We start from the raw sequence: 26,088 nt of genomic DNA, 5'->3' as shown, positions 1-26,088 counted from the left end.
TCAGTTGGACCGATGATCATTTCGAAGATGCATTGCAGTCGGTTCAAAAAACTGAAAGAAAAGTTTAGAGAGAAGTTTAAGTTACAGATTGTCAACAATGTGTTAATCAACAAACACACCTCACTTGTTACCGATTTTTTTAGCTGTCTCTGCAGGCTTAAAACAGAATTGCATTACAAGGGCGAATCTTCTCAGAATCTGAAGTAACCCTCCTTGCCTGGATCATTAAAGCTCAATTTTAAGTATGTATTCCAATGACTCTATTTTCTCCTGAACTTCACTCTCCCATATGATTTGCAAGCTTTATGAATATGAACATACTGAAGCCAAATGCTCAGCAGGTTTAGCACATTCAATGCTTTTTTACCTTCTTTCCCACCTCAAGGATAAAAGCTGATGTCTCTGCTTGTAATGTTTTCCTGCAGATTATCTTTAAAACTTTTAAATCACCTTCTTCTTTAGTCTGATTCCCTCCATGCAGGCACTAGTCCACGTTTTAATACGTAAAAGCTGTAATATAATATTCTGTATAAAAATTGGTACAGGTTACTTTAGAAAGGAGATGTGTCAGAATACGTGTGAAGAGCATGTGCACTGTGAATGAGATGGCAAAGGTAGTCTGGGTACCTGTATTTTTCTCATTAAAAAGGTATTATTTACACTCTAAGTGAAGCAAATTTTAAATTTATTACAATAAACCAAGCATGCAATTCACCTATCAAAATCGTTGTCATAAATTATTATTCAGCTCAAGGACTTAGCAAGGTTTAAAAAAAATGCATGTATAAGAAATTTTAAAAATAACTTTTTCTAGTTGTCAGATAAGATTGTTCTCCTTTCAAGAACTTTTTTTATTTGGCTAATCTATAGAAATGTGCATTGTTTGTTACTGTAGAGCTTTTTGTGACTGGTGGGCATTATTGTGCTTTACAAAAGAACATGCATCACAGAAACATGCCTGGCAAGATTACATTTTCCATGCACAAATCAAGGGGATCTCATGTTTTCATAATTTCTATCTAAATTAATTACTAACTGACCTTTACATTATAAGGGAGCAAGTCCTCTTAGAATAATTTTAATGCTTTGATTTTTTTTTTTCATATTATAAATGGTACATCCATGCTGCTGTAGTTAAACATCTGTCAGCATTTCAGTTATAAAACCTTTTGAGAAAGAGAGGCTTACAGTGAGTATCAGCATTTTCTGTGGTCTAAAAACTGGCATCTGTTATTTCAACTGGGGATTATTTTATACAAATATTTTCAATTTATTTCTTTTTTTTCTTCTTTTATGTCTTCCTTCAGTTAAATGAGGCTCTAACAACATGCTGTCTAGCAAAATGCAGGCAAAGAATTACATTAGCTTCATTTCTATAGTTTTGCCAATATAACCGTTGTCCTACAACACTATTGTTACTCCAAAAGGCAAACCAGTTTTTCTGTTGAAACATCTTTTAAGTATCAAGGTGCATGGTGGACTGCTACTGAATAAGAATGCTTTCCCAGCCATCCTATGGGAGAGTAGAACCATTTATTTAAATATGAAGGCCAGAAGAGAACTTTATTTTATCTCCTCCATGTATGAAAAGCACTTAGCTTAAATTTGCCAATTCTTTCTGTCCTTTCCAAAGAATGCTATTTTGCTTAAAAATGTAACAAACAAGGAATTTCTTTAAAAGAAAGTTTGCTACTGAACATCCTGATTTGCTGAGTTGAACTTGGTTCAGCACATATAGAAGTAAAAATACAGAGTTCAGTGAAAGCTATTCTTGCTATTTGCCCAACCTGGCTGCTTTAAAAAACAACATTCAATGTGTAAAGGTGTACATTTCAGAAGAAATGCCTTCTTCGGTATACAAACATCCAAATCCTAGAATTTCTGTGTAATTCTTGTAGTTTACATGTACAATATGAGAAAGGGTGATTAACCTGAAGTCTTCTGATAAGAAAATGACTAAAGGGGTCGGGGGGGGGGGAGAATGTACTTGAAAAGTACTCTTAATCTTAACAAATCCCAAAGTGTCTTACAAATACTATCAGACACACTACACAAGAATGACTTCTTCGTTCCTGTAACATATGGCCTATTACCTGAGCTGTAAGAAAACTGCTTAGTAATGTACCGAAATACTACCAAATAGCTTAGGGGACAGCTCCTCATCTCATGCAACTCTGTGTCATTACATTAACAAAGCTGCTCATTCCAGTCAATGTTCTGGATTCAGAACATGAAGTAAAAAAAGATTTTGCACTTCCTTTGAAGTCAAAGAGTCTGGCCAGAAAATAATGATATAAGTTGGAATGAGCTACGACTCCAGTGCTAATATCCTGCTTCTACTGACAGGACAAAGCAGACAGATTGTAAAAAAGCTTCTTGCTTTATTTGGCATGGGCCATCCAAAGACTGTAGGCAGCTATTCAGTTTAGGAATCTCCACAGTGACAAACGTGACACCACAGTCAAACACCGAAGTTAGCAGGCTTGTCTCTCAGCCACTTGCACAGTCAAAGGCAGAAATGCGCTCCCTCGAGTGCAGTCTTGTGTTCGGTGTAGAGAGCTTCCTGAGGAGATTAGGTTTTTCTCTTGTGTATCTAAGATTGGGGCCTGTATAGAGACCCCAATCTCTTTTTGTTTCAAGTGAATGATGTTCTGCAAGACATTTAAGCACATTCCAAACTATGCTAATCAAAATCCTGGACAGCTGGACTACAAGAACCTGTGCAGAGGGAATTTGGTTATTTCAACAAACTGGTTAGATTTCTATTGCTGTTTTGTTTTGTTTTTTTTTAAACAAAAGCCAAATTAACACTAGCTTTTTTGGAGTTACTAATTAATATTATGCAGAACTACTGCATAAAATGCACTTTCTTCACAAAATAAAGTTTGATAACTATGAGTAATATTGTACAAATACTTAACGTTTTGGGCTTGAGCCTGTAATTGAGTTGAACTGGTCTTTAAGCATGCCATGCTTTGCTCGTCTAACTTCTGTATCTCCTCTGCTTGAATGAAAAAGGTAACATTTTTATACATATTTTTAAAGCAAAAACAATCCTGATACAACGTATTGAATTAGAAACCCAGCAATGTATATCACAATCATTACTATTTACAACTGAGTAAACAAACAGGAAAATGTAATTTATGAAGAAGAGCTTGAGCAACACTTTACATAATTGTTTACATTTTTCATCAGTTCAAATACCCCAGCTGCCAATACTGTTCTGCTCTCTAAATCTTGCTGCTGGATTTCTGTCATTCTGTAAGGCTACTACAGAAAACAATTTCTGAGTTTTTGTGCAGGTTTGCGAGCTTGCAGAAGTGAAATGTTATAAAAGTATTTACAGTCAGCACTATGGCCTATTTTTTGAAGTATTTCAAAAGGCTAGTTCTAACATAACTATTAATATACACAGTTCAGTATAAATATTTCATAGCTACCAAGGGAAAATGGCAGCCATCTTCTAAATATTTCTATATCCAAAGCGTTAGCGGTTGAATGAAATCGCTGGAGTTATGGCAAGCTACCTAAGCTGAGCAACCGGCCCCTAAACAAAATGCTACCAGAAGCTGTAATAATTATACATGAGCTTTTCTGATACTTCTCTTGATTGTGACAAGTAATGTGCACACATAGTCAGTATTTTAATAGAGGGATCAGTGTCTCTGGCACAAATGCTAAATTTAGCATTGGACAGATTTTGAGTGGCCAGGAGTTAGCAGCTGTGACCTCTTGAGAGAGACATCTGCAGGAACATTTGTAAGAGACAGTGCCTCCTATCTTCCTGCCCTCCTGATTTCATATAAGCTGCTTGGCAGCACACTCCGGCTTTGAGAGACAGCATTTTCCAGGTTGTACTAGTAGCAGAGATCAGCAAAATTAGCAGCTAGTAGCCTCTGCTTCAAGCAGAGGCAAGATGCCCCCAGTCAGCTGATCAGCATTGTCTTGCTACTTTGAACTGCAACATCTCGTGGCTCTCCATGAGATTTCCCTTGGCCTGCTTTACCTCTAATCTAGGAAATAAAGGTATAATCTGCACACCACTCATACCACATTGCAAGCCTCTGTTTTTATTGATATAGGGACTTTGTGCATTCAGTACTGTCTAAATACAATCATTATCTCCCTAGCTGTCCTAAATAAAGCTAAGTGTATCAATCATACTGACAGCAAAGTATAGTGAGTTTCAAAACCTCTATGGCAAAAAGGCAAATGAATATATTTTGTACCAACAAAATGGGACACCATTAGCTGTATTTATATAAAGGAAAAATTAGAAAATTAAAGCATTAAAGACTTAAAGTTTAATGACTGCTTGACAATAAGCTAATCACTGACTGATTATTCTAGGCATGCTCAATTTGTAGGGCACACATCTCCTCTGGACCTCATGCAAATCTAAAGACAGGATATCTCACTGCCTGATTCAAACAAATTTAAGCAAAGAATTCAGCAGTTCTATCTGCATAAAATAGTTCAGTTATACTGAAGGAACAGGAAAAGTCAGTGTTACAATTGAGAGTCCCTCTTTTTATATATTTTATCAAAGAATTGATAAAGGTTTAGAATGTACATCCAACATTTTTCTGGAGATTGCTATCTTATTACCTCATTGAGAAAATCTTAGGAGATATTAAGGTTCTTATCTCCTTCACTGCATTGCTTCAACAAATGCTCTACCATTCCTTACTACAGATAGGAAAATTAATAAATGGAAGATATACAAGATTTATATATTTGCTGAGAATGGCGTCATATACTGCCTTACACAATTGTCTGTGTTCTACTCAGTGCCATATAGCGTAGAAGTGTTTACACTTCTCAGCTTCAAATCACCTTTTGGCATTGTACTCAGAGTGCCATTATTGCTGGAAGCTACAGCTGATCTTTACAGAAAGGTAATATCAATCACTTTCCTCACAAAGAACTGATTAACTGGAGTTGCAAGATTAAATGAACAACTAAATGAATATTGGCCCACTGAACATATTACATATTGTAAATGAGTACTGTAAAATTCTACTACTCACTTCCATAGTGTCTTTTGAAAGGTAAACAACCCAGTATACCAGGTTGAATCCTGCAAATGCCACTGGAAAGAGGATCCTAGAATATTGGTCTATTTTACTTGTCCCTCCAATAGTTGATGGTGGCAGGGCTGGTGGAGCAACAGATATTGGTTGACACTGGGATGCAATATCTGATATTATGCTGGCTTCAGGAGACTGATCTGCCTGAGATGTTACAGAGTTTACTCGCTTCTTCAGGTTACAATTGGAGTCAGAATGCTGTGGAGGAAAAAAAAAAGTGTTGATTTTATGGCTACAGGAGTTTCAGTTCTAGGTTTTGCAATATTAGGCTTCTTACTGTCTCTTTTTTAATTTTTTTTTTCATTTTTGTGCTATAGAACAACCCAAAGAAATCCTGGGTAATGCAAATATACAGAGATACATTCGTGGCGTACATTTACATTTGCTGTAAAAAGATAAAAGAATACGTGCTCTCCATGTTGTTAGTGTGTTACTAATGGGAAGCTACAAGAGGGGAAGAAAAAGAAGAGACAGCATTAAAAGGAACAGAAAAGGAGGTAACTGTGTGCCTAAATTGCAATACACTGGTATGACTGAAGCTTATGTAGCTGTGAATCAGCTTTAAACCACATAGCATGTATTAGCTGGCTCCAGTGCATTCTTCACTGTATAAACCCATTCATAAGCTTTGGCAAATACTCACTGAATGGAGCCAAGTTGTCACACTGTTATTGGTCCCCAAACTAGCTGTTGATAAACTGGAAAACTGATGAAAGAAAGGAAAGGAACTAACTTTACAGGTGCTGAAGATATTAATGCCAAAATCTCATAATTTCCTCTAGGCTGAAAATCAGTTTTCAAATATATGATTCCTACAGCAGTTTCATGCATACAAATGAAGACAAAGTCTCTCTTAACTATAATGGGACTATTTTTAGTGTAATTTATGGTAAAATGAAACTTCATGATTTCCATACTTTGTGCAATATTCATAGCCAGGCTCCAGTTACTCTTCAGAGAGTTGTAGGAAATCTCTTAGAATTTAGTCAGACCCCAGGAACATTCAGTACTTACCTCCTTAATTGCTAGGTAAACATCTATATTCACTACCTACCTGTTTTATTTGGCCATTTTTTTACTTTCACAAAAGAAGTGAAAATTTCATCGTTGCAGAAATGGCTTTGGAATAGAATCTACCACACATTTCATGCCTACTATAATGTATATTATTTACTCAGTTCCACAGTAGTATCAAATGGGAGGAAATTTTCAAAACTTTGCTAGCAGTTCCTGCTGCTACTGCCACCACTCAGAGATCACCAGGAGGAATACAGATCCATGCCAGCAGCTACAAGACACGCCTGATGGCTGAGAAGACAAGAAGGTAAAGAATGCCTTCTCATTTTATTTATTGTTTTGATATGAAGTACTCAAGTTTTATGCTAAAGGGCAGCAGTATCTTAGATTCTAAGAAGCAACATTAACAAGCAACACTTTAGTTAGGCTTGAGTCTAAGGATAGGCGAGGGAGTAATGACTGCAAAACTTATTTCCAGATCACTGATGAAAAACGTCGTGCAGTCAAATTGCAAAATATTGATAGGTGTTTCTGGGTTTGAATAAGCAGCTCTTTTGGTCAGCCAAATTAGATGATTGAATGAATGAAACTGATAAGGGAAGTCTTAAGACATGCAAATACTGTTACAATACAACAGTGTATATATATCTATTGTAAAACAGACTAGATACATTTAATTGGTTTTAGGATAGCAAAATTCTGTTAGTTATGTATGTAATTTCCAAGGTCATTCTTTGTGCATCTTTTAGTGACAAACATTTACCTAAGTGTAGCCCACTTTCAGTATTATCATGATTTATCCTGTAGCATTTCTACACATGGAAACAGATTTTTGTCAGTCAGATGAAGGACTGCATCTTTAGGAGAAAAAGGATGAGCATGTTTTGAAATACATTGCCCATACTTGTAATTGGCCCATAAGTCGTAGATAAAAAACTATCCTACCTACCTACCTAGAATCTCAGGTACGATTTAAAAAAAGAGTTCTAACAGGAATTATCCTCTCAGCGTGCAGTATTACTGCCAAAGTGTGAGAGCAAGTTACATTGCTACAACATAATGCCAATTTCTGCTTGTGGATGAATGTACTGGCACCCAACTGAAATTGGGGAGAGATGGATTCCTTGCAGTTGAATTTAGTCTCAGTAAAAGGCAGAGAGAAAAACAATATCTTATTTGCACGAAAAATTGTTCTTTCTGTATGTATGTCTTTTATCTATTGCCCTTTTTTCTCTACGTCCCATCAACACTTCCCACTTGCCTTATCCCTCTTCCTTTTGCTTTGCCATCTACACATTAAATGATGAGTATCATGCTTTGAATGGATATTAAGTGGCATTCACATTCTGGGGATGTGCCTATCTGGAACACAGATGTTTGGTTTCATATTTTCCAGTTACACAGCAAGCAGCAGAGATTTAAATGGAGGATCATCTACAGATGTGTCACGGAAACAGAGGAAGGGTTATCCATGTCCACTTGCACTAATCATAATAATCCCACTCTATAAACAGACCGACTGACAGAGCCAGAGCCACTGCTTTCATTCAAGTTGCTTGCATGTTCTGCTTTGAACTGAATTGTGGGAGTCATAGGATAGTTTGTCTTTTTCTTTACAGCATGATGGCTTGACCTTTCGTGGTGAATGAATGGTTCCTAAAAAGATAGTTGTTAAGGTATATCTTAGTCCTTATCTGGCAATATTCTAATATAAGCTGGGTCAGATTCGTTCTGCATTGCACAAGCATGAATCAGGAGTTATTGTTCTGAGGTGATGGTTAAAAATAGTAGACAGAACAGATATAGCACAGGGTCTGTGGATAATCTTCTGTATTGGACATATTCTGGAATGCAAAGGTAATAAAACAATCATGATAGTCTGTACCTTGGAAAAGGGTAATATTGGTCATTACTTATAATATTTCTAAATCTTATATATAATACTGCTATAGAAGGAAGATTATCTTGACATCATTCCAGGAAATCCTTTAAGAGTTGGAGATGGGAAGTTTTTTGGAGTCGGTATATATCCTCAGAACTTGGGGAGGGCACTGACTCTTAGCTGAAAACAGTTTTATGGTCCCACTTTTGGACCTGTTTCGATCCCTTTGAGTCAATGGAGACTGCTCCATTAATAACTTCTCATTATCTAAGATATCCTATTCTGATATTCAGAAAGGATGAGTGCATTTTACTGTTTCAGCAATGCCAGTTTCTTGCCATGCTCTTCAAATGCCGAAGATATGGTTTAGAGTTGATACAAATGATTAAGAAAGTCCTTGAGTAATTCTTTACACTATCTTTGACACCCTTCTTCTGATGCTGAGGATATGGTTTAGAGTAGACAGAAATCATTAAGTCCTTGAACAATTCTTTACACTGTCTTTGACACCCCTGTGTGCTAATCCAGCAAGTCAGGGTCTAGATGATTTTCTTGTCTGCCACTATCCAGTGTATGGAATTAAAAGTCTAAATTTACCTCAGACTTGTAATGAAGATGTTTCTCAGTTTGGTAGCTGACAGCAGACTAGTCCTGGTGCACCAGAACAACAACCCATACTTATTAGAATTCACTGCTAAGTCAAGAAGAGGAGGAGGTGGGAGAAAACCATGTAGTTTCTATGGCATCTGAGTTCTGAACAGCAGCTACAGTCATTTGTTTACTATGTTTAGATTTAGCATTTCCTTTTGACAAAGATTTCTGCCTACAGTGACATGATGAAACTTCAGCAAAGTAGATAGAAAACAGGAATGAGTGGCCTATTCTTGTTCCTGTTTTGCATAGTTCACACAGCCAGCTACTCAAATAGTACAGACTGTTGTACAAACAGCAACAGCAACAAGCCTGAAGTGGCATGGGACACTGCCATAATGAAATAACGTATTTTTTAAGTTACTGCATTCTGATTTCAAAGAGCACTTTCGCACTCATATGGAATGTTATTCCCATCAGACAATTTAACTTGTCACTATGTATGACTGCCCAGTGGCACAGAACAGATCATTGCTTAATGTGAGACACAATAAAATTGGACTAGACAGGTATTGGTATATAGGCTAGAAGTATAGTCTGGATTCTATTAAGCTTTTGCAGTTCAGCTATCTGATCTCCTAGAAAGCTCACAAAGCAGTCTCATCTTGTCTATAAAGGTGCTATCTCTCATAGCTCTCATCAACATCAACAGAATTTGCTCATGCTCAGAATATCTTAGAAAGCTCTCAGCAAATTGCTTTCCCTCCAGTTTTAACTAATACAGAGTATATAACCTTGGAGTAAATGGAATTCTTTCTCTGCTTTTTCTGTTATTATATGGATGCTAATTGTGATTTATAAATATATTTCATTCTTATGTTTATTTTGCTCAAGATAGTTCTAAAATATATATATTTAAAATTCTCTACAGATCTCTGTTCCTTTGTACTGTAAATATATATTCTTGCTATCAGTTCGGCTTATGGCATAGCAGTAACATGAGTACCTTATGTATGCATTCAGATGCCAGCTTTTAACTAATGCATACATGTATGTCCTTACTTCTCTCTTTTACCCACTTAAGATCATGTCCCTTTCCTGTAAGTGCAATGCAGTAAAAAAAGACTGGTGGGAATAAACTTTAAAAGTTTAGACAAAAACATTATTTCTCCTTTTTTTTTAAATTTATTGGATTATGGGTATAGAATTTTGCTGATATCACATAACAAAATTAGGTCCAAAACTCACCACACACACTTTTTCCCTGCACATCTCATTAGCAGATACAGTTTGAATAACTTGAACCATTCATAGTATATGCATGAAATCACGTGCTAGTTACTTAGCTCCTGAAGAGAGAGTGAAGCATAATTTAGCTACCTAAATCCTTCTTGGACTTGCCCCTACGTTCAACAGTTTGATCTGTAAAAACCCTGCTTAGCTACAGAATAATCTATATGCATCAGCTTGCAGCAGGAAAGTTCACCACATCTGCAAGATCTCCTTTTGGGCATGCACTAATGTACCTCAGTCTTGACAGTCCTATGCAGTTAAGCACCCATTGCATTTCAGAGACTTGTTATAACCCAAAATTTAGATAGTCATTTGTCTATCTCATCTGCAGGGCCTGATTCAAGAAATGTGCACTACAAACACATCTATAAAGAGTGTTCTGCATAAATAGGAGCTGAAAGTAGTTTAGAAGTTATTCATATACTCTAGCTTTAGGCATCTATTTAGGCATTCTAAATTTACTTCCCTAGACACATTATGAGGAATTACCCTCCACAATTTTTTCTTGGCCCTTTACCCTGGTGAAAGGGTTAAATCACTTGCTTCGAACATGGGAAAGTCATGTTCAAATTCTTTCTTCACCTTTGCGGATTGAAATTCACCTCTCTCAAAATATAGCCCAACTACCATGTTGAAGGTGGTAGGGGAGAGGCTGTTACTTCATTACTTCAAAGCTGTTTTATTTTGCATTAAAAAAAAAATAAAGAGCCATTAGAGGTAGAAAGCATAAGTGAGTATTACTTTGAAAAATGCACCATTCCCACTCTAATGTTCAAAGTCAGGTTCTGCTCCGAAACTTATCAGTGTCAGTCCAGAGTAATCCCAGGTGCTTAATGGGACTCTGACTTGGGAGCAGAGTAAAAGGAGTCAAAATTCAACCTGTACCTTTACTTTGTTAAATCTCTGCAGCACACAGACACGCAAGAAGTGGTTTCTATAAGAGACTGAATTACACAAATGGTACTATAGAGGTTGTTTTCCCCCTCTTAATTTTATAATTTGCCTTATTTTATTTTTTTCTTATTGCTAGAAAAAAAGAAAAGGTACGGAATTAGACTTCAAAATTCAGCAAAAATGTCTAAGGCCAAGGAAAAAATTCTTTATCTTGCATTTTTGTATTTTGGTGTAGATTTCAATTGCTTCTGACCCTTCCTTACTGCCCTGCTCTGGCTTTGTCAATCAGACAAATATTTAACTCAAACAGAACCAAATGATCAGCATCTACTTTCCTTGTTGGAATGACAAAAAGTCAATATAATTGAAAGTTGTTGGTTCTTTTTAACAGTGTGCTTGATAATCTGCAGTTGTGGAGGAGCAGGAAGATCTCCCTAATTTGCTTGCAAGTGCCATGTTCTCAATCAAGGCTTTAGTGCACAAAGCTGTTTCTAGGACGATCTCACAAAGGTTCATTGATAATCTGAATAGAACTGCTATCTTCTCAGCTACACTAGGATACTCATTAAACATACTCAATATATTCTGACGTAATTATAGGAAACCAAATCCTCTACGCTGAAGTGACATATGGCTGCTCTGCAGTTGGGAAAGGTTGTTAAAGAGAGCGAGAATCCTCTTCTGCCTGAGCCACGCTATTTGGAAACACAGGTACAGGGCTATTTGTAGGGAGAGCGAAACTCTCCCAGCAGCATTTCAGTGTTGTGCACTGTTTTCTGATAAAGTATCAGCTCTTTAGGACATAACCGTAATCAAACTACCACACCGTAACAATCTTTTGTCTCTACATGCACTCTCTTGCACGGAAAGGATGTCTTTTGACCCACAGTGTGCACTCAGAGGCCACAGAGCCTCTATTAGGCTCTGGTAGAGCACTATTTCAAACGGTGCACTCCGGACGGTGTCACCAATCCCCCTTCCCCTGCAATTTCCAGAACTGGGGTACTTGGAATAAAGAAAGCCACAATGATAAAACAATATGACTGATATAGATAATATACATTTTAAAATGGATTAATAAGCTAAATGCTACAGTGCTTTATATAAGTGTGTGTGCATGCATACATACACACACACACACACATATATATATATATATATATAAATGTTTGGTTTTGACATACTACAACAAGCTTGGTCACCATATAAATAAAAACAAGCTTCTGTCAGGGTCCAGATGAGTGCTCAGCTTGTTGCTGTCATATTTGGAGTGGAACACCCATAGTTTGTATTTCACACAGGGATTGCCTGCAGCTGACAGACAGAGCAAGCCAAATTCTGCTCTCAGTTAACTGTGGTAAATAGAGCGGCTTTCCTGAAACCACAACAGGCATGCTGGGCTGTCATCAGTTAACTGAGCACATAGTCAGCTCATTTAAACCAGTGTAGTCCAATGACTTCAACAGAGTTACTCCAACTTTCATTACTACAACAGAGCAGAATTTGGTCTTGTGCCATTTTTATTTTTGGAGTGCATAGATTTTTTTGGAGCATATAAAAACTTGCAAGAAAAAAGGTTTATTCATTGGAATAAAGCAAGATTTTGAACAAAATTAACTAGACTGATGGGTGAGAGAGTTTTGATAGTATTTTGAATTTTTTTCAGATAAAATTATTAAATTTGGAATTAAAAAAAATGAATATATTCTGTAAATACTTCTATAATGATCAGTTCAGACCCTCATTCAAGCAACAAGAGCTTCTCACTAACTATTTTACAGCTCCCTTAAATTTTCATTTCTACTAAACCTGTCTTCCTGGGCTTGTTTCACACAAAGATGGAGAACGGGTCTCCTGCCTTACAGAAATTACTAGTTTAGACAGGATAAGGATATTCCCACCACAATGTCCTTTAACCACACTTCAAGCAATGTTAGGTAATACAGTATTAAAAACACAGTCCGTATTGTAGCTCCTACCATTGCTACTGTTCATTGGCAGTTGTACAGCCACGAAAAATTCCCAGTAAGTACATCTCACTTTTATTTTTACAAGCGGACTCCCCAAAATTAATGAAACTTAAACATTCTTCAGAAATTTTCTCCATCTAAAAATATTGATTTTTATAAATGAAGAAGACAATAAACATTTTTGATACACTGTTCACTGTTCTTCATCCTATATCTGCCCCTTCATATAGCAAAATTTTGACAACTTCCATACACACAAAGATAACAAAACAAAAATCCTAACATTACAAGAGGAAGAGAAACTTTTCTACGCTGTGTAATAGAGCAAAAAAAAAAACCTTACAGATTAGAAAAACAAGGAAGCAAAGCCTAAGGCATGAGAGAAGGCAAAGATTTTAATTAAATTTTTAAAAAGCAAATAAAGCAGACATTTTTATGTATAAGAAATGGATTCTAATAGATTTTTTCTAATGGATTGGAAAAAACATTTTGGGAAGAAGAGTGAGGGAGGAAAAGGGGAAAAATTAAGAAAAAAAAATGTTGGAGAGGAAAGATAAACTTAAATTATACAAGCAGTAAAGAATAAGTATTGGGCAGCACCAGAGAAAGGCAATCTGGAAGGAAAAGTAATGAAGGACTTTAGAGGCAGACAAACAGAAGAAGCTGGGGGGGGAAGGGGCAGGGGCAATATACACAGGAAAGAAACCGAGTATTATGCCACGTGCATTACTTCAACATAACTGTCCTAAGAGCAGTAATGCAACTATAGAAACATAGAGCTCAGGAGAGGATGATAGTTCTGAAGAAATGGTCCGTTATTCATGCAGTCAGCCTATGAGCCACATTGTTAGCACTCAATTAGCTTGTTCAAGTCTGTTTAAGCTGAAATTACATCACCAATTGCAGTATATCCTTATATGTCACATTGTAACAGAATCCCCAAACATTTTAAGTCCTTTCCTCCCTGCCTTCACCACAAAAAAAGGGAAAAATCTCTTAAAACCTGTAATCCTATAATTATTCCTTTTTCCCAGCATGCCTTTCTGCAGTGGCAATGGGACCTTTCAAATCTAACAGGGTCAAGCAGCTTGGCCTGTCTAGAAGCCATTTTGATTACATCTTCTTTCCTTCAGTTGTAAGTACTCTTCATTTTTATTGCCTATTGATTTTTCTTCCCTATTACTGTAAAGAGGAGGGTTCTCAGAGAGAACTGGTCCTGTGAGAAAAAAGTGGCTTGAAAGTGGCTGCCTTGGTAATACGAGCTCTGAGCAAGACTAGAACACTACAGTATTTTGCGAATACTGTGGGCTGCTTTAGAGATTGGTTTTACCCTGGGACCTAGATTTTATTGGTTTTGCTTCTTTTTTATATCTAGATGTTACTAGCTAGCTGTAAATAATTTTCTTGAGGAATTTGTTGCAGTGTGCTTCCTACATGTTTTTAATATTTGGCTTTTGCTTGATTTTACTTTGAAAAAAATAACAAGAAAAGATTTAAAAAATAAGGAGGTTATGTCTCGTGTTCAGCTCTGTGCTTGTTTGTGGCTAGAGCCCTTGAGAAGGAAACTGGACAGACTAAGGCCTTTGAATTCTCTATTTTGTTTGTTTTATTAATTTGTTCACGGGAAAATTTGTAGTCTGTCCTTAGCTTGGTCTGCAGTGATATAGAGAACATGTAAATCTCACCCACAAGTAGTTGGGGCAGCCACAGTTATCAAGTTCATGTTCTAGGGCATCTGGGTGTCTGTAGAGGGGTATTTTTTTTCTGCAACAGTTGTCCTCTTGGAGTTGGGCGTGGGGGGAGTGGTTATGGCCTTTGTAGCATCTGCTATGAATTCACCAGCAGTAGCAAGTGCTGAATAGTCCAGACCCTATTTTCATATCACTCAGCAGGGACCTAAACGGAACAAGTACAGGTCTTTTTTTTTTTTTCTTTCTCCCCTTCTCCCCCCCCTCCCCCGAAGTTGAAACCACACTATGATAAAGTGAAATTTGAAAAAGGGGTGTGTATAGGAAAGATACAGGCCGTTGCTCCTCTCCATGATGTAGCAGCTATGGCATTGGATCTCTGTAAGAGAACAGACTGACGCTTGAAATGATGGCTTGCTATATTTCTGAGCATTTAAAAAAAAGGGGGTGAAAACAACAATGTTCTTGACTCTGGTATGTGGCTAAAAAACCATAGCTTGAGTTTAATGTTCTCTGAACTAAAAGTTTGATTGGAAAATTAAAGAATCTTTACTCCTGGTTCTGCATGTATTGAGGGAACACTGCAAAATAACTCATGATGTCTGGGACACTGAGTACTAGTACGGGATCTACCAGTCTCACTTTCATTCAGTAGAACTCCTCAGGGTCTCTTTGAGACACTGTCATTGCTCTCTCTACTGTATGAATCAATGATCTCAAACAAGTAAGGTAAAATCTGTCTACAAGAGAATTTGGGACTCCTCTTATACTTTTGCTTTTGAGACCTCTAAGTTGTAATTCTTGCACTGTATATTTAAAAGTGCTTTATATGGTACAGTTCTGTGCCTCTACCTTTTATAACTTGTGTGAAATTTCATTCTCGCTTCTTTCTGAGAATTAGGGTTTTCAAGGAACAATGTGTAATTGTTCTTTTCTACTCTTTCTGCATTGTATGAATTAAAGATTTTATCAATAGCTTGATCTATATTTTCCTTAATATATATTATATATATATATTCCTTATATATTGAGAGGGTTTTTAAGCACAGTACATGATAAATAAAGTTACTGACAAATTAAAAATAATACTTCAGTTCTGTTTCAAAGACAGTGATGTTTCTGTTATCAATGTTTTCCTCATGCTATATAAAGTCAAGTGATTTATTTAGCTATTTTGCTGATAGTTTGTCCTCAGAAAAAATCAACAATGAATATAAAAATGAAGTTTTAGTACATTTTAACATATACACCATTTTTCTTATTTTGCACCATTTTACTATTACAATATTCTGCTCATACAATCCACAGTACTCTTCAGTCAAATGTCAAGATATTGCAGGGTATGGGAAGTATTCTTAATATTTCCTAAATATTAACAAATACATGCTCTCTTTTTTCTCATTGTCTTTCATATGGCTTAAATATAATTATAAAACTGTAATACAGTGGTTAAAATAAGTGTAGATGTGAATGCTGCAAGTATTACCAATACTAAGTCAACTTTTTTGCTTTCTCTTTAAAACCAGTGCAAGATTCTACAAACATTTGCTTTCAAGCACCTCTCAAATTTTGTTGGACTTTCTTTTGTATCTTTATTACAACTATGGTTAAAAAAATGTTCTTGGGCTGTCAGTTAAAATGTATAAATAATTGCTTCTTTAGTGAAGCAATTTATTATTATTTAGCAATTATTTAGCAAAAATAACATGCATTTCTTTGTTATTACGTCTTCTTACAGTGTTCTGCAATTTCTTTCAACATTAAAACAAATTGTATGCAGAATACAACATGGTTTGCAAGCACAGTAAGGGAGGAAGATTTGTTGATTAGCTCCAGTGAGGTCCAGTAGCAAGATATGGTAGAGCTTTAGTTTCAGTATTAAATGGAGCTTATTAACCATTAACAGTTTGAATGTGCCTAAATGTTATAATTTTAACTGTTATTTATAAGCAAATGTGGAAGAATGATCATACTGTGGATAAGGTGTTGCCCTGATACTCAGTTGCTCTTGGTTGACCTCCCAGTTCAACTGCAGACTCAGAAGTTTTGCAAAAGGGTCACTCAGATTGGAAAATGTGGTGGTAGTAAAACTGATCTTGAAAACAGGAGGGCTGTACTGATAAATATATTAATATATGTTGTGAGACAAAATTAATTACTTAGTCAAAGATATAAGGACTAGTATTTGCAAATAATTCTGACAGACTTTTTTTCTGATACCAGAAAGCTTTCCTGGCTACCACATGTAGTAAAACTATCTTTAATCTTTAAATTAATGTTTTTTCCCCAAGCTTCCACCGACACAGATTTTTATGAAAGTAACAGATGCCAAGTTTATGTAAAAGCTAATTCCTCTTCTTTTAGATGACCCACTTATGGTATGTACCAGTATACTACAGTGACCCCATAATCATCTGACCAATGCACATGTTTGTTCTATTGTACAGTGTCCTGAAAATTCTGCAGACTTCTCAGATGAGAACCACAAGGCTGCCTGACCACAGTACCTATGGCATGGCTCAAGGGAGTATTATGGGTAACAGTCTAATAGCATTCACTAAATATCTTACTAAATAAAAATCTCTCTAGCAAATCATATCTCAAATTTAAATAAACAGTATGAATAAACTAAGTCTTTTCATTTTCTGAAGTTAAGAACAACTTCTTTGACTGATAAATAGACATGACCTGGTTACATAACCTGATTCAGGTTAAGATCACTTTAATATTGTTTTGCATTCACTGCTTCAGCTGCTCCTTCCTATATGATGCTTATTATCAGAAAAGCAAGCAATTACCGAGACAATCTCGTCCTCTGCCGGTACAGTTGCTGCTGATAGTGCTGCTGCCAGTGCTGCTGCCCTGGCTGCCTTCCTCATTGCTCTCTGAGTCTGAAGATTGGTAAAGTAGTTGACAGCTGCAAACTCGATAAGTGCAGAGAAGACAAAGGCAAAGCACACAGCTATGAACCAATCCATGGCAGTAGCATAGGACACCTTGGGCAAAGAGTGGCGTGCACTGATGCTTAAAGTGGTCATTGTTAGAACTGTAGTGATTCCTTGAAAACAAGAGAAAGAAAATGGAGGCGTTAGGATTCTGCTTCAACCTTGCTACTCTTAAATACATCTACCTATATATATTAAATGTCCTCTTTGCTTTTAGCAGTCATCCCACCTATCGAACAAGATTGCTGAGTATTTCAAATCCTTAAATCATGTGCTGTAGCTTGTGTATCTACAAGCTCTGAATAAACATCCTTAATACATTAAGCAGAATGAAAGTTAAGACAGCTACCTGCTACAGTGCTGCTGCTTAGAATTTTGAGAAAACATGGGTATAATAAAATTCAGGCTCAGACTCTGAAAGATGCCTACTTTACCTAAGAGTTAGTAAATGCAACGTTCAGCAGAAATCTAGATTAATATATGCTAATTTCCTAACAGTGTTACCCTCTTTTTGCCCTGGTGTTGTACAAGACAGACCATGGCTTACATAACATTCATCGAATCCAGCAGAATTCTGCATTAAAACCAGTGGTAGACAATTGCACAAATATTTCTGTAAGACAGTTTGGTCCTCTGTGCAGTTGACTTTAATCATGGAATGTGATCTGTAAGAGTCACTAACAGCATATAGATTTGAAAGCTCCCACAGTCATAGATTTGCAAGGATGGAAAAGTTGCTTCTCTAGAGCTCTGTATGTATTTTCATACAACAAATCTGATCACATAGCTCACAGGTCCCATAGTATTCTTCATGTCTGTCATGAAGGACTTACTTGTTTTATTTTTGGAGTGCACATCAGTAATAACACGTGGGAAATGTACTTATATCCCACTGCTGCCTGATACAAGCAAAAAATGCAAGAGCAAACTCATCCAGTAACACGAAAGCCTCCATGACTCATGTTCACTTAAAATTATGCCTACTAGAATCTGAAAATTGCAGGTATTTAAAGACAGTAAGCTGGAGAATGCCCTCTTCTGCTCTTTTCTGCAGTTGGGAAAGGGTAGGTGGGAAAATAAAAGAAGGTATAATGTCATGTTCTGATGATGAATCAATATGCTATGAGTGATACTGAGTGGAAAGGATGCAGTGTCATTGCATACTGATGTAACATCTCACTGCAGCATCAAGACAGGGTGACTTGATTATTTTCAGTTTTTTTTTTTTCTGCAACTCTCACATGGTGTAGCTTGCCAGCTGTCTAAGGTTAACTAAGCCCCAATGTCATTGCTTAACATGTTTTAATGAAATACAAATAGGAGATAGTATAAATTAAGCAGGATCTCTACTTCCCCAAAATCTGCCATACACATTTTATAATACCAGTACAAATAGATTGAGATATATTTCAATTTCAGATGTCCAGAATGAACTTTTCAATACGATGTGTGATTAGATTAGAATCTGTCCATGTGCTATTTAATAACAAAAAAAGATATATTTCATGCCTGAATAAAAACTTACTGCAGCAGGAATTTAAACTTAGGAATAGGACTCCTATCATATTACAGATATAGATAAGACTCCTATTAATATGGAGTGAATATTGATCAAATGTTCTGGACTATGGAAAACTACTTAATCAAACAGAATGCCAAATTACAGTTGGCAAACTGTGTAACTGGTGATCGTTTACCCTTGTCTAACCACTTTGAATACTTCTTGGTAGGTTCTGAAAGATCTGTTAACATAGACTTGAGTATTTGCATTATGTATCTTTTCTTTAAAAAATAAAAATAAAACTCTGCATCTGAGACTTTATTATAAACACAGTTTAATGAATAGATGTTAATTTAAAATCCCCAAGGTGACCTGATAGGAAGGTAGAAGCTGACCATGTCCCTCTGCAAAATAATAGAAGAATTTTTTGCCAAGACTAAAAGAGATCAGATAAAGGCATATAAAAATCTGAAATAATAGCCATTGTTATGTGGGTTCAAAGCATTTGACACATAACAAGCAAGACTAAAAATTAGGCCTCAAAGAACCGTGTTTCTTATTCTAAGTTGGTTCTGATAATGCCACGTTTTATAAAGTGTGTGTGTGTATATGTATACACACACATACGTATACAGAAGCTTTCCAATGACACAATTTTAAAGAGCGCAAGAGTGTATTTTCAGATATTTCTATCTCCCACATTTCACTTACAGGTCTATGAAGAGCAGATCCTTATGACCAGTAACCTATCTTTGCAAAACTTTCAGAGTATTTATTGTGATACTACCTGCAAAAGATAACTGGCATCCATTTTGGAGGGAAACAGAGTTGCTACACGACTTTGGTGTGAGAAATTGGTTTGGGCACACTATTGTTATTCTTCTACCACTGATTTCTCCTCTCTCAAACTTCCAGTGAAGGCAACTTAAACGCAAAACTGAAAAATCTTTGTAATATAAGTATTTGCAATATGATGCAGAAAGGACATTCACCTCTCTATTTTAAACCTTTCCTTTCTTATTGGGGCCAAAAGCTTTTTTTTTTTTTTTGTCATAAAGAATTTGGCCTTTTTTTTCCCTCAGATGAAGGCAGCTGGAGCCCATGGGGTTCTGAATTAGTTAGGACTATAAAGTCAGACTGTGCCTGAGAGAAATAAGAATGGAATAAGGATTGAAATACTCTTTTAAAATGCCAGCCTGACTAATTTTCCATGATACTGAGAAAGGTGTCTATTTTACTATTTTCCTTAAAATACGTTCTGTTGCTAATTCTATATTTATTCTTCAGTATGACATCTAGGAGACATTATTCCAAGATTCAGGGTCTTTATGTAATTATTACTGAATCATCCAAAGACTTATTTGCACATTGTTTCAAACACAGAATTGACTTTCACTGCCCACTAGGCAGCAAATATATGTTTTACTCAATGGGTAGTGGATGTAACTGTATATTAGAGAGATGCAATATAAAGCTGAATCAGGTAACACTGTATTTGTACTCCAAACTTCCTGTATATATTTTATGCTTTAATAGCAGTGGACATCATTGAAAATATATTAGCTGATTTTTTTTTTTTCATTTTTAAGCAAGAACTTAAAAAAAGGAATCCCAATTGCTGAAAAATAATACCTAATGTTGGGTTTGTAAGTAAGTGTTTAACAATGTTTGGTTGCACCCCAAATGCCAGTTGGGATTTCAAGAACAGAAAAGTGCTGATATTCCTTCAGAGGCAACTGAGGAAGCTGTGTTCACTTAGCATTCCTAAAAGTTGGATCACAAGTTTGGAACAATACAGTCTCGTAATGCTTTTATGAATACTATTGCATGCAGATACGAAATGCCACTTGACTGAAATAATTTTTGACAAACTTTTGTAGGTTGCTAACTACAATTATAAACTTATTTTGAATTTTGACTTGCATCATTTATGGAGAGGGAATCAGAGAATCACAGAATGGTTGAGGTTGGAAGGGACCTCTGGAGATCATCTAGTCCAATTCCCCTGCTCAAGCAGGGTCACCTAGAGCACATTGTCCAGGACTGTGTCCAGATGGTTTTTTAATATCTCCAAGGAAGAAGACTCCACAACCTCTCTGGGCAATGTGTTCCAGTGCTCAGTCACCCTCAGGGAACATACAGCTGCCTACTCGCTACTGAAGACAAGTCTCACAATAGGAATGCATTGTATAGGAATACTGGATTAAGAGAAAACAGAAAAATGGGGCTGAAAATTTTAGACAGTTTTGGACAAGCTTTGTTATTTCTGCTTAGTGTTTTTATGATTGGTCTTCTAGAAACAAAACGCAGTCAATGAAAGTTTACCCCTTAACGCTGAGTGCAGTTTCAGAGTTTGTCAATACTGAAGTGGGTGGGGAACTTTAATAATAGCAGAGCACACATGAAAAATTAGGGAAACAAAAGTCGCAGCTTCACAGCTTGTGCTGAGCGTTAATTCAAACCATCGGAAAGGAAAAAGGGGCCCAAACATGTAATATGGACCCACCTTTAACATTACAACTCCAGCTAGGGACAGGATTCATCTCATCCAACTTTTTCCAACCAAAGTCCTTGCTAGTTGCTTAGACACCTTTTATAGACCATTGAAGATGGTCTATAAGAAAGAGCACTCCAGAATGAAGGCTAGGTGAGGTACCTATAGTCAGGTGAGAGGAATCCCATCCCACATGTTTTTTCTTCTCTCTTTTTAAAGCTTTCACTCAGATTGTTGGTTTCACAGGGAATAAATCAATAGGAAAATTCCTGTTTGAAAGATGGAGAGGTTGGCATTCTCTCTGAAATTGCCCCTTCCTGTGCATGAAAAAATACTGAAGGTACACAGTGGGAAGAAAAACATCACAAACAAGGCTGGCTAAACAAATACTCTGAGCAAAGAATTTTGACCCTGAGACTGAATACTACTTGGTTTAATTTTAGTATTTACTTTTGTTCACTGAAACCTACTAGTTTTCTAATTTAAAGCTAATCCTCACTGGATTACAGTAGCTGTTCAACACAATGGATTCAAAACAGTGAATGAAGTGAATGACAGAAGAACAAAGACATGAATACCAGCCACGGTTCTTGCTGGAACAGATTCTTTGTTGATCCAGAACACAACTTGATACAGGACTACAGTCATGATGCATGGAATGTATGTCTGAATGAGATAGTAGCCTATTTTCCTTTGGAGATGGAAATAGAGCAGCTGAAGTGAATATTCACCTAAAAACAAACAAGCAATGAAAGTGATGAATGAACAGTATGTGTGAAGCAAAGCTGTTGCAAAGATCTTAATGCAGCATACCAAAAACTGTTCTGGCTGGAACAGACTCCTTGTTAATCCAGAAAGACACCTGAGAAAGAATGACTGTCATAATGCAAGGAGTATATATCTGTATCATGAAGTAGCCCATCTTCCTTTGCAAGTGGAAATAAACTGTCATGATTACGTATTCACCTGTTAGGAGACAACTATGTCAGCATTATTTTGGCAAAATACAAATAAACATCATAGGCTTAAATCTTGGTGTATCTTAAAATACAATATGCTATGTTCCAAGGAAAGCACTAATAGGTTTTCTACTGTATAATAAAAATAAGCTGATAACAAAAGGTAAAGTGACCCCTCTGAAACAGAGGAAAAGACTATTGAATTGATGCATTGTTTTTACCTGGGGAGTTGCATGAAAAGTTGTATGCTTACAAGAAGGGTATTGAAAATTATCTTTTGGGAGATGACAATTAGATTCTTCATATTTTAGTTTTAAAGCTAGCAAAAGAAAATAAACCAATTCAGTTCCATATGGAAAATAATTGCCATTAATCTTTTAAGATGTATTTTATAATGTCAGTAGTTCCCACCTGGCTACATCTTACCTGTGTTAGATTTAATTGTTTCGCTAGACACAGTTTGTCCTATGAGGTCATACTGGAGGAGACTGGAAGACTCCTGTGGTACTTCTACTGAATAGAGGGGTCCTTTTTTCCATGTATAAATTATTTCATTTTTTGGATAGGCATCTGAGTTATGGAGGGAAAAATTACTATTACTAATTACATAATTCTTCAGCAATTGACAAAATGAGTTGCACAATCTTTTCTGTTGTTCAAATAACCATAGAAAAATGGATCCTGCTCCAGTAAGTTTCTAGCCTCATTAATGACAAAATGCAAAAAATCAATAGCGAGGTAATGGTTGGGGCGGGAACCATTAAGCACTAGCTTTTGCTTCTTAATTTGTCATAAAACACATACATTGATTACAATAGATCGACTAAATGTTTTTATTTTGTAAAACTAAGAGTAATGTAATAACTGTACCACAGCTTGTAAGACTTGTTAAAAGACCCAAGTTGATTAGATCTTTAAGAATAACAAACCGCAAAATATCCTGTTAACAGTCACCCTGCAGTGAATGAATCCATATGCCTATGTAAGGTTTGAGTCTCAGAGGAAAAAGTAAGATTTTAGTATAAAAATATAATAAAAAATTTCAGCTATGCCATTAAGTAGTGTCCTGGCATCTCACTCCTGATCTTCTCACATATGTGCAGACCAAATATATTTACTATATAAAGCCGAAAAATATAGAAGAACTTACAGCTTCCAAACTTCAAAGGACAAGCATGCCCATCCATTGGGAAGTTCACCAACCGCATAGGACAATCAGCATTAATGGTAAGTCTAGAATACATTAAAGTAGATGGCATTGAAAAATAAATGGTACTCAGGAACACTGCCGAATGCAGGAAAAACAAATGTCAACCAAAAGCAGAAGGCTCTTACCTCATTGTGTAAAGAATAGTTCCATTCTGCATAATTCTGAAAAGTTTGTTAGGAGTAGTCATATTATGAGCAATTGACTTTTTTCCATTTCTAAAAAACGTGTCTGGTGTCCAGATTTTACTGACCATTAAATTGTTCAATCTCAAAATTTCAGTTGGCCCACCAAATTTCAACCTCTCATCGGTCCACGTCTGACGAAAGAAAACATCCATTGTGTATTCCTATGGAAAATAAATAGGTACGTGAGTTATGTGTGAGGGCTAGCAGTCCTAAGCTGCTGTGCATACAGTAACTCCATGAGCGAACCTAATACACATTAATGGCATTTCATTTAGACATTTAATCCTATTATCATTAAGTAGTTACTAAAAAGAAAAAAGTCCAGTCTATAAGAAAAATATCCCATTTTCTTATTATTTTAATGCAAATTAACCAATAAGCAGATAATTTTATATGTATAAGGAAGAAACTCATTGTCCTCCCAGAGAAAATAATTTAATTTAAATGACTGAGATCTAAGGAAATACAAATGTCTAGTTTAGTTTCCTTTCAGCATGCTAAAACAAACTATTAATGCTCAGTTGCCAGAAGAAAAAGCCATACTATCAGGCAGCTTACTTCGAGTGTGCACCAGGAAAACATTCTGAAGGACTGATGTCAAAAATATCCATTTCAGTAAGATTATGGGACCACATTAATATTAACCTAAGTTATTTTTCTTAGAGGTTTTTGGTAACATTGTCCTGAGCATCCAGAAAGCAGTGCTCTACAGAGGTGTCAGACGGGAAACGCAGCTAAACCTTGGCAGCAGCAGCGACGCTTGTAGGCACGAGCGCGGGCACCGGCCCGCGGGGCTGTGCCTTCTCCTAGACTTTCTGACGAAGGGAGACGGACAAGCTTTTGGGTGCCTCTTGGGGCACCCGCTTCCTTGCCTGCAGACTGGAATACAGGCGCTGGGGTCGGCGAGCAGGGGCAGGAGTCAGAGCCCAAAGGCCGCTTTCTACAAGAAAGCGGTAAAGCTGCCCTAGCTCTAACTTAATGGAGTTAGAGAGGCTGCGTTAGCGTCCCGCCCGCGCAGCCTCCTCAACGCGAGGGGCTGCGTTAGCGTCCCGCCCGCTGCCCCCGGGCGACTCTGCGGGGAAACGGCTCTGTGCAGCTCCCGGCCAGATCGCTCCGCCGGGCCCCAGAGGCTGTCAGGAGATTAAGCCTCATGATCTGCTCCAATAACGGTCACCTCAGAGGGCACCGTAATGAATCCCGGGAAAGAAGCGGGACGGCGGGGCGCGGGCCCTTACCATCTCCACGTCGGACACGGGCCCGAAGCTGGTCACGTAGATGTCCGTCTTCACCTCCGTCACGGCGCCTGCGGGACACGGGCACACGTTGGGGCCGGCTGCCCTCGGCAGGGTCCTCGTGGCGAGCGCCGCGCCGGGCCGGGCCGCCCCGCGGGAGCCGGCGAGCGGTGCGGGCGGGGCCGCGAAACTTTCCTCCCCGCGCCCGCCCGGGGCGCGTCCTGCGGCGGCCCCGGCCCGCTCCCCGCCCCTCCTTCCCTGCCCCCGGCCCGCTCGCCTTCCAGCTCCGCGCGGGACGGGAGCCTCGCTCTACCTCCGAAGCCCGGCCGCAGCCTGTTGTCGTAGCCGTCCAGCAGCTTGTCGAGGATGCGAGTGATGTTTTCCAAGTAGAGGTCCCCGCCGCCGCCCTGGGCTCCCAGCGCCTCGGCCGCGCTGCGGGGAGGGGCGAGTCCCGCCGTCAGCACCCCTCCGCCTCGCCCTGGGCGCCCGCGCCCCGCTCCCATTTCAACCCCCCCCACACCTGCCCAACTGCCGCCTCAGCCCCCTCACAGCAGCCCTTCGCGCCCCGCTCCCGCCTCAGCCCCCTCACAACAGCCCTTCGCGCCCCGCTCCCGCCTCAGCCCCCTCACAACAGCCCTTCGCGCCCCGCTCCCGCCTCAGCCCCCTCACAACAGCCCTTCGCGCCCCGCTCCCGCCTCAGCCCCCTCACAACAGCCCTTCGCGCCCCGCTCCCGCCTCAGCCCCCTCACAACAGCCCTTCGCGCCTCGCTCCCGCCTCAGCCCCCTCACAACAGCCCTTCGCGCCTCGCTCCCGCCTCAGCCCCCTCACAACAGCCCTTCGCGCCCCGCTCCCGCCTCAGCCCCCTCACAACAGCCCTTCGCGCCTCGCTCCCGCCTCAGCCCCCCGCGGCCCCTCAGGAGCCGGCCCCCGGGCAGAGCAGCGCGGGAGGGGGCCCCGCCGCCCCTGGGGCCGCCGCGGGGCTCGGCGGCGGCGGAGGGGGGGCTCGCTCACCTCAGGGCGACGCAGAGCCAGGCGCAGAGCCAAGCCATGCCGCAGGTGGGCAGCGAGGACCCCCCGGCGCCCTCAGCCCGCTCAGCCGCCGCGAGTTGCGGCGCTCATGGGCGCCGCTCGCC

The 26,088-nt window shown here is 38.5% G+C and overlaps 1 protein-coding gene across 1 annotated transcript; it reads right to left on the bottom strand.

Annotated features, from left to right (window-relative positions):
- On the bottom strand, positions 1-26,004 carry GABRA6 (gamma-aminobutyric acid type A receptor subunit alpha6). The gene is made up of 10 exons (XM_067304607.1): positions 25,967-26,004; positions 25,268-25,386; positions 24,958-25,025; positions 23,663-23,883; positions 23,478-23,560; positions 22,754-22,897; positions 22,182-22,334; positions 17,227-17,486; positions 5,034-5,291; positions 1-51 (listed from the first exon to the last, which is right to left on the bottom strand). The coding sequence occupies exons 1-10, from the start codon at positions 26,002-26,004 to the stop codon at positions 1-3; spliced, it is 1,395 nt and encodes a 464-aa protein (XP_067160708.1).
- Positions 26,005-26,088: the final 84 nt, after the last annotated feature.

Source organism: Apteryx mantelli, chromosome 14 (genome assembly GCF_036417845.1).
Source record: "Apteryx mantelli isolate bAptMan1 chromosome 14, bAptMan1.hap1, whole genome shotgun sequence".
Lineage (NCBI taxonomy): Eukaryota > Metazoa > Chordata > Aves > Apterygiformes > Apterygidae > Apteryx > Apteryx mantelli.
This window is presented reverse-complemented; position numbering and strand designations above follow the sequence as displayed.